Source organism: Ostrea edulis, chromosome 5 (assembly GCF_947568905.1).
Source record: "Ostrea edulis chromosome 5, xbOstEdul1.1, whole genome shotgun sequence".
Taxonomy (NCBI): domain Eukaryota; kingdom Metazoa; phylum Mollusca; class Bivalvia; order Ostreida; family Ostreidae; genus Ostrea; species Ostrea edulis.
This window is the reverse complement of record NC_079168.1, coordinates 57261483-57271407: the sequence shown is the minus strand read 5'-3', so window position 1 is coordinate 57271407 and position 9925 is coordinate 57261483. Positions and strand designations below refer to the sequence as shown.

At 36.2% G+C, this 9925-nt stretch overlaps 1 protein-coding gene across 2 annotated transcripts; it reads right to left on the bottom strand.

Moving 5' to 3' along the window:
* Nucleotides 1-353: 353 nt before the first annotated feature.
* LOC125651884 (acetylcholine receptor subunit alpha-like 1) lies at nucleotides 354-9297 on the bottom strand. 2 transcript variants are annotated; one of them, XM_048880722.2, is made up of 5 exons: nucleotides 8757-9297; nucleotides 4814-4858; nucleotides 2567-2676; nucleotides 1286-2303; nucleotides 354-1088 (listed from the first exon to the last, which is right to left on the bottom strand). In XM_048880722.2, the coding sequence occupies exons 1-5, from the start codon at nucleotides 8940-8942 to the stop codon at nucleotides 909-911; spliced, it is 1539 nt and encodes a 512-aa protein (XP_048736679.1). In that variant the 5' UTR covers nucleotides 8943-9297; the 3' UTR covers nucleotides 354-908. The 2 variants fall into 2 exon arrangements, with proteins under 2 accessions (XP_048736679.1, XP_048736681.1); XM_048880724.2 differs by lacking the exon at nucleotides 2567-2676 and adding an exon at nucleotides 3306-3415 and having other exon boundaries at nucleotides 8757-9260.
* Between the last annotated feature and the right edge of the window lie 628 nt (nucleotides 9298-9925).

Below are 9925 nucleotides of genomic sequence, written 5' to 3'. Positions count from 1 at the left end.
GTTTTCACCTTTATACCAAGAAGAATCATAAACCGAGCATCTGCAGATTTCTGAGGAAATAATTTCCCAGTAAACGACAAATTTAAATTGTATTGTTAGGCAGAAAGTACTGAACTAAGCTTAAGCTAATTATAGCTGCTGATCCATTTTGTCTAGACTCTGTCTTTCTGCGACTTGTTTCTTCCGTGGCCTGGGGTGGAAGAGGCCTTCTGTACAAATCCCATCTCCGGCTCATGATCAAAGTCAGCGGGATTGTCACCAGCTGGTGTCCGTATCTACACAACGCTCATCATGTCATCCTCCCAGGAGAAGACCAATAGCAACTGAACCATCTTGACATACACGATGTAACAAAGTGTACATAATATTTATTAAATTTTATCAAAAATAAACTTGGAATTAACAAACACGAACATAACACACCTTGTCTACACGGAATTGATTTTATTGCATTCTCTCTCATTCTCTTTCTTTGATATGTTTCCTGGACTCTTTGTTTCACGTAATGACGTGTTACATATTTTTCTACACATGTGATATCGAACAATGTATATGTATACATGTATTTAAACATAAAAAAGCCTGACATTTATCGACCGGGTGTGCTAATTCAAGTTTTAAAAAGTGTTAATGTGGAATATTTGTGAACTCGAGTCATTAAAATTCCATATATAGGTGGGCGGGTGTCTGAAATTGTACTTGTACACGTGCATGTAGAAAAGGACAAATAGACAGTGAGTAAATTCGAATCGAGTATAAATTATTGCATGGTAATTTGTGTTCATCGTTGTTCATTTTTTTTAAAAAGTCTACAGTGATAATCACTAGCAATACGGCGTTGTCCTCAAAACTCAATATGATGTGGCACCATGATCTGACGTTGAAATTGAATAAACATGACATCATTATCAGAAATCAGGTTTGATACAACTATCATCGGGGGCCTGTGGGGTCAGGGTTTGCCTGTCATCATAGAGGGTGGGAGCTTGTAGGATGATTCCAAACGTCCCTACCACACAAGCTATCGTGAATATCCACAGAAAAAGTCTGTCTAACACCATAGCAACGTATTTCCAGTCCTCCTTTATCTGCAGTTAGAAAAAAAGCCATAAACATAAATCAACGATGATGCAGCTGCAGATTCTTTCCTGTTATGAAACTATTTTACTAATGTAACTGTAACAGATATAATTATGTTTTTTTTTGTTATTTAGAATTTCCAACAAATGCAAGCTATCGTGAGAAGTGTAGTTTTATTTATGTGTGTAATAAATCCGTAATTTACCGAGTTTTCTTTGTCGTCCTTCTTTAGATGCTCAGCAATGAAGCACACACTGTCTACGGCGTCCTTAATCTCCCGGGGAACCGGTTTCTGTCGACGGCGGACGCTTAGATCCGTTTCCTTGGTAATACCCATTAGTTCGTCCTCAACAGCGTCGTGAAAGTTGCTGCTGTTCTCGAATTTCCTCTGTTCCGCTCTACGACGAATCATATCTTTGTACGATTCAGTCATTTCTACACCGTTACAAGTCCTAATCACTCTCCTTGTGTTGTGATCATTGTCCAAGTTTGGCCGGCGCATGATTAAAAGACGTGGCAAAACATTTAAGAACACTCTTCTCACCCATGGCGCCATTGTATGAGTAGAAGGCGAGCGGAAGTGGACGTTAAGTACTATCACAGTTACAAGGATGGACAAAGTCACTAATATCATAGTAAAAAGTAAATACTTTCCGATCAATGGAACAACAATTGACGTAGGGGGGATTATGTCAGCGAGAAGCAGGAAAAACACGGTTAATGAGAGCAAAATTGAAATACAGAGAGTAATTTTCTCTCCACTGTCACTAGGGAGATAGAAGACGAGGACTGTCAGAAATGATATGGATACACATGGAATGATCAGATTGACCGTGTGGAACAAAGTCTTTCTCCTCATGGTGATACTGAATGTGATGTCAGGGAATGGAGAGGGACAGCAGATGTAGCGTTTATAATGTTTCTGGGCGGATCCCTCTAAAATGTCCCACTCCACACTGGGGTAGAAATCCCGGAAGTCTATCCCTTTCTGAATGACCTCCGTGGACGAGCTTTCGGAAACACACAGATGGACGAGATCCACTTGATTTCCGTCGTAGGTCCATGACCCAAACTTCATGATACACAGCTGGATATCAAAGGGAAAGAACTCCACATCGATCATACAGGAACTTTTGTAGATAGCAGGGGGCTCCCACACCACCTTGCCATCGGGATGGAGGATAGCTTTCGTCATCAGGGTCACCTCATAATTACCATCGGCACTGTTAAAAGACAGACACTGAATCTTTTATCTGTATTCATATAAGTTTCTCTTTCCAGACATATGCTACATCCGTAGCGTTTTGACATAATACGAAACGTGATCGTTCTGCACGTTTTCTAGAACGCTGAACAATTAGATGAGACAATTTTTAATCAATAACTACGAATTACTAGTTGTCTGTCTATAATGTTCACTCAAACTTATCTAATTTTGAGTTTTATTTCCCTATATTTTTTTTTTCAAATATCCTTCCCTACTCACTTGTTGAAGAGCACAACATCCGGGTTCCAGATGTCATCTATGGGGACCTCTATCGTCTTAATCCCCCCGTACTCCACGGGGTTCCAGGTTAACCCATTGTCATACCACTCCTTCCGGTACAGAGAGGTGAAAAGTCAATAACCTTCACCTTACCTTAGTTAGTGGTTAGTAAACCTTATGAGACCGCTACCTCGTGACAAAAAGCAAAACCAAACCTCCATCACATGGAAGACAACTACGTCAAGTTACTATACTATCATATTGTGAATTTTCATGGTAGAACTAGGTTATATATGATAAGTACATAGTCAATATCACTAATATAAAATTTCAATTGTCAATGAGTACATATGTCTGATTAGACATGAAAATAATTTGGTATGTAATAAATAATTTGGTATCTTATAAATAATTTGGTACATGTATATCAAAAAGCGTGTACATTAAAACATTCAAAATGTTCATTTTTAAGATTTAAATTATTGACATGACATTGTTTGCAGTATCTTCCATGTTTCTTGGGACTAAATGAGTCGTTCCCTCTAAAGCACGCGGATTGGTGGTTTATATTTACTAAATAACAAGGTATAGAGTGATTGACTGGTATCCCCGAGAAGTAATCATGCTTCTAATACAGATTCTCAAGCAACATTTCAACTGGCAAACACTTTCACCCACGAATCAAAATAAGATTTCAACATAATAAGATATCGACACGTTTTAGTGATAGTCTACTCACTTATTATACAATACAATATCCGGTAGCCATATATCTTTAGCGGGGACGTAGAGCCTATCCACACCACCGTATTCCCGCGGGTTCCAGGAGAGTTTGTAGTCATACCATTCCTAATGGGTGAGCAGGCAGCAGGGAGGAAAGGTGGCAGAAAAAGGTGACAATTAGTAATGAAGACGCATGATAGCAATGACCGGGGGCAATCAGAGAGTCGAACCAAATACCACCTTATATCAGATCACCTAAAGCTAATACGTCTATTATAATGTGGCCTGGTTCACAAAAAGTATTACTGAAACACAGAATCAATCCTGATAGTTCTTTGTTATCTATAACTTTCAGATTTCTTAATTAGCAGATAAAATACATCTACAGATTCTTACTTAAGACATTGTGGTGGTTACTTTATTGTTTTCTTATCTTACTCATTAGTGTGTCTGTGCGTGTGGTTTTTTGGTTTTTTTGTTTTGGTTTTTTGTTGTTGGTGAAACCAGCCACAAGGATTCTTGCATGCACTAACTAACTAACTAAAGATTAAAGATATATATATATATATATATATATATATATATATATATATATATATATATATATTATACAAGATAATCGCATTTTTAAATCTCATTGCAAAGCAATAAAGTTCACATGGACTAAATTCTATCATGAAAAGAGAACCACGACTAAACTTTGCAAATGTACGAAGTAGAAAGGCGACTGTACTAGACGTAGAATTAGTATTAATGGAAGAGTAAGCATTAGACGTGCAAGTGAGGTGTGGAGAAGGGTGTGTGGAATAATTACAGCAGTGATTGCTATCATCAGCACAAAACTCAGCGATACATTGCATGTTGTTAGATATACAAACAAAAATAATACATACATGTACATCTCAATAAACATGCATTCATCCCAAAATACAGAAAGTCAGAGAGTGGAAGTGTGACCAGCTGTTCCTGTCTACCAAGTCTGAACTTAGGTTACATATATCTGGTCTATTAATAACTCTCATGGTATGTAGACGTGTACGGCATTAGCCTAAGTTAAGTAGAAGTCATCACTACAACGGGTTCAGATTTAGACTATCTTCTACCAAAGTAAGATGACCCATCTTGTTATACTTTAGGTCTGGAAAATTATATAGAGAACCGAGAATGCATTAGTTTGAGATATACATACATATTAAAGCCAATGGTTCGGATATTGGCTTAACTCCAGTGGATACCAAAGCTCTGAACACGTTCATCAAAAGTCAAATCCGACTCCGTTTTATGATTTCAGATAATAATATTATGGCACAAGTTCATTTGCCTTTAAGATTTCTAAATGAAAAGGAAGATGAAAAGAAAACCAGGATGTTTATTTCCTATAGGGGCCCTCCTTCAGAGCCTGAGCTCCCAGGACTTAATATAATTAATCCTATCGAGCACCTTCATAATTGGATAGACTGGAGTGAAAATCACAGTGTTTGAAGTTTTCGGAATTCAGTTTTGGTGTGAACAGCTGATCAATACCTGTCTAAGCCAAACGTTTGTCGTCATAATCTGATTCTTCTCATCCTGCCAAAGACACAAAACAGTAGCATAAATTTAGATTAACAAGAAGCCTTACACAGAGGGTAGAGGGTTACGGTATTCTGTTTCATGGTAATCTGATTTTAGATCACTAGAATATTGAGTAAAACCAGCAAATGTGTTCATAGTTGTACATCAATTTACAGGCGCTTGACATCACCAAAGGCCTAAAATAATGCTGAAAATCAAGTGCCTATACTAAATACATGAATGTACGTGCTTTTTAATGTGTAACGTCAAGCACTTGGGATAATACTAGTATACGAAGTAAACCATCAATACGTACAAAGTTTTACTTCTTTGAAATATATAGTTATAGAATAAGACAAATAATGCTTAAAATGAACCTCTCAAAAGATTCATTGTTTCTAAAATTCAAGGACATTTGAATAAAATCATTCTATGATGTCTTAATAGTTGCTATACAAGAATAGAAAGATCATTATTATCCCTTTCTTATAGACTCTTTGTAAACAAACTTTTAAAAACATGCTTTCCAATTTTCTCCAAAATTGATTCTCAGGCACTCCACAGAAACTTTATAATCGTGAGAGGCCATGCACCCAGCGCCCTCTTCAGGGCGTTGCGTGACGTTATAAGTGGTTCAAGAAACCACTGCTGTGTGTGCTTAACACTCCAGAATGTGTGAAGAAAATGGACCTTTCTATCCCCAGCACTTGTTCCAAGCCTCTGTGGGGGCTTTAAATACGATAGGGAATTAAAAGATTCAAGTTAATGATTAGAAAAAAAATAGACAGCAAACAACAGAGGCTTCTCAATCCAATGTTACAAGAGACACAGGTGTCAAAGACACGGCAGATCTATGTGTAGCGAGGGGTTCAATTTCTGTGGACAGTGTATAACTTAAAGCAAATTTTAAATATTATCCTATCACTGGCTTTATTTTAAACTTCGTTTGTAATATACCATTAACTATTTCAAGATACACAGATTGATAAATTGAATACTGTTTGTTATATAGTATATGTGTTCACTTGAAGATGTGTAGCTGGACCAAGCTAAATAAGTTACCAAGTATTCTACAGAAATTACTTTCTACAATGCTGTAATTTTGTGAACTTGTCTATAACAATTCAATGGTGGCAATTACATGCACAACAAACAAGTCATCCTGACCTACAAACAATTGTAATTAAATCATGTGTACGAGTAACTCAGTACTAGAAACAAGTATAAACTTACCCGGATATAAGATAGGAATATATCTTTTGTAGGAATTTTATTCACTGGGTACCAGAAAAAGTCTAAAAGTGGTTATTTAACGTAGTTTCATTAGGTTTCTCTTGTTTTTTGTAGAATATAAATGTTTTTAGTCATTAATATACATTCCTATTCTATTGAGATATTTTAAGAAAAAAATTGTTGCCATCACTTTCACAGCTACATGTAATGCCCCTTAAGCGACATTAAGGGAAAATTAATAGTTTTTCTAGTTTACATCTCGTCACATGAGGGTGAAACTACCTTAAATTGAAAATTATGTCCAAAAGCAAGGTTTTAAAGCTAATTTTAAAAACATCCATCTAATTGTAACACCTATTGTAAGTTGTTCATATCCATCAAATTTCATTGAGACTGGGCGATATTGCTTCCGGGCGATCTGCAATGTTTTATCTTCGACACGCTCTAAATTTTAAAGCTATAGAACTTAACTGCTTTTCAATTATTCCCTTAAAGGACATATCGCATGTTTTCAAAGTATACAAAATGCTTATAGCATTTTGTCTTTCTTATGAATATAGTAATTAATCCTAATAGTTAATTAACCGAAATATTGCGATAATTATCACAAATGAATTCATAATAATCAAGTCATTTGTTTTCTTATATATGTGCTCTATAAATGAAGATACCCTGATATTGACTAATTTCGGCCGTGATGTCTTAATGTCCTTCGTCTGTAATATTCAGTTATAAGTAATAGGGCTATCCCACGGAGACAGTAAACATTATTCTCAGTGGACATGTAAATGTTTTTATTGTTGCGCCAAAATATATCCAACTTATATATTCCTCCGCGACAGATCTCGGGGATTTATTTGACAAGGGACAATTTATCACGCGGCCGGAAGAGTTGACGCGGGAATCAGGGGATGTCGAAGAAGATTTGATGAGGATAGACTGAAAACTATTGAATAAATTGTCCAAAATATGAATGATGAACTCAGAAAACGATATTAAATCAATCATGGTTAAATTGACAGGACTTGTTCCGAGGAAGAATCATCGTTGGTAATTACTGGTTTAATATACAGCATTCATTGCTTGGTTTCATGTTGTACACGGGGATGTTCAAACATTTTAGAAGTATTCCTCTACAGTTTGTTTACAACTTCCAGTTTTAAAATAAAAATCAATGAGGGTAACAAGAAATGCTCAAGGCAAATTGGGCGGTACATGGTTTCTGTTTTAGAATAGAAGAACAAAAATTGATTTAGAGTAATCTACGATAGCAAAAGGATATTTTGGCTCCATCAATGAAAGTTAATGAGGAAAATGAAAACCCACTTTGTATTATTCATAGGTTTCTTGTTTCTTTTAGTATACGGGTACAATTTTACACGCTTGGTTGAGGTTTTATTAAAAAATTGATGTGTTGATGTCATTTAAGAAAAGATTTAAGGTTTTTTAAAAATCCGATAAACTGCACTATGTATCATGATGTATTGTACATGAATTCTTTTAATAAGATTTTCACAAAATGAGCTCGTATGACCCAAATAGAGGGATTGCCAAAATTCAGTTGTGAAAGTCTATATTTTTGTTGCAAACCTGAAAGAAAACGTAAATAAAATTTACAAAACCAAAGACAAACATGTTAACATCGAAGAGAGATATCTAAAGTTTACTAGGTTAAAATACTGTAGAATTTTGTTGATTATGGTGCTATCTCCGTCCCTAACGTACAGCCAGTATAAGATGTTCCGTCTTTTTTTAGTGCGTTTATTTTGTTTAATTCTTTGTTTTACATTTTTCACTTACAAGAAGCGTATGTATATAGTGATACAATATCAAGATTCTGTATACACGTGTAACATAACCCGAGGAAAAGTAAACGTTTTCTGGAATTGCACTTTAATAAAGTAAAGAGAAGTACACAGCTGTGATCTATTAATGGCTATGAAAACATCAAAACATCATAAATTAAGAAAAAGAGAAGTAAAGTTTAGAAGAGTAATGCAACAAATATGCAACATACAAATCTATATATCTGAAAGAAATATTTGGAACAAAGAAATTAGCTATGGGGCCTGTCCTGTGTCAATACTTTTAACTCAATCAATACACAAGAGAGAAAGCAATTACAATTGTATATATTGGAGAAAAATTTGAATATTCATACAGAGCTGGAATGACAGCGGTGCCACATTAGACAATTTCACAAAGGAAAGTATGGAGAAACAAGCAGCCAGCTCGCCAGGTCGTGTCTGAGTCCCAACACAGTGTCCATGGTGACAGGATAAGTATATAGACGTACAAATGCACGTGCTTTTTCTTTGCTATTGATTTTCATTTCGATTCCCATTAATTAACAAGCCACAATACTGTGAACAATTATATAAAGTTGAAGAGGGTATCGCGAAGAGAATACTACAATAGAAAATTTCAAGTCCAATGTCCGGAATTGATTAAAACTGCATGAAGTATTATTCTCACTGGTGTCCGGAAATCGGTTCCACATCCGACTAAACTACTAATCCAAGATACCCTACCAGTTTAACTCTAAATCAAATTAATCTAATTTGATGTTGCGTAACGCGAAATGGAATATGTATCAGATTGATGACCTATATATATGCCGGTACAAACATACATAACATAAATAGTTATTATGCAGGTTTAGGAACGAGAAACTACTTACAATGTCGATGAGCTGTGACAGTCGGATCCCCATCTTGACGATCAGTTTGTCCGAACTGTTGCTCACGGGTCTGATCAGTTTGTTGTAGGATCTTTTCAACAAGTCATAATACAGCCGTTTGGCGTCGTCATTTCCACTCACAAACAGAATCAAAGAACACAGGATCCAACAACTAATTCTCGTCATTTCTCGTGAATTTTAAAGTGCGAACTCGCACGCGTCCGAAATAGCTACGTTCACTTTCAGCCCGCACCAGATGTTACGAGGGGAGAAATATTTTTCACTGTCATTAATTGATTTTTGTATATGGCGGTCATTTATATACATTGAACAAATCTTATTTGTAAAATAGACGAAGATTAATGTTTACTTATGAGATCAGAGTGGGGTATTGTAATTCACTGGAAGAACAGTCATATTGTTAGCGCAACACTCGCGCCACCTATCGACAGAAGTGCTTCAGATGAAACAAGTATCAGTAGAGAACACGACAAAAATCAGAGAGCTGCAGTCTGTTACCCTGTAATTGATTTGGCAGATATTAGTGTTCTAAACGGAACTGTTGCAAGTTCTACCAGAAACGGCTTCCGGAAAAGCACACGTGCGGATGGTGTATAAAATTACCTAACAATAAAATAAACCCCGCCAGCAAAGGAATTTTAATACGTTTAAGCGCAGTGATTTATTAAAATGGCGATCATGAACATGAAGAATGTTTTAAAAGAAGTATACGTTAATCTGGGCAAAACACATATTTCATTGTTTTTTTTATTCCATTAGGACAAAAAATAAAAATGAGAATTAGTCCGTCGAGAAGAAAAAGAAAAAGGTCTGACGGATTTTATATGATTGATTATATATTGTTTAACGTCCCTCTCGAGAATATTTCACTCATATGGAGACGTCACCATTGCCGTTGAAGGGTTGCAAAATTTAGGCCTATGCTCGGCGCTTACGGCCTTTGAGCAGGGAGTGATCTTTATCGTGCCACACCTGCTGCGACACGGGACCTCAGTTTTTGCGGTCTCATCCGAAGGACCGCCCCATTTAGTCACCTCTTACTACAAGTAAGGGGTACTGAGGACCTGTTTTAACCCGGATCCCCACGGGACATATTGTAGATTCATTAAAAAAGGATTGTCTTTTCTTTTCAACTGAAACGTTTTATT

Coding starts and splice junctions, on each gene's coding strand:
- LOC125651884 (XM_048880722.2), bottom strand. CDS start 8,942: ATGACGAGAATTAGTTGTTGGATCCTGTGTTCTTTGATTCTGTTTGTG. Junction 2,304..2,566: donor GATGTTGTGCTCTTCAACAA/GTGAGTAGGGAA, acceptor GTCTTTTAACAG/TGCCGATGGTAATTATGAGG. Junction 1,089..1,285: donor AGGACGACAAAGAAAACTCG/GTAAATTACGGA, acceptor TTCTAACTGCAG/ATAAAGGAGGACTGGAAATA.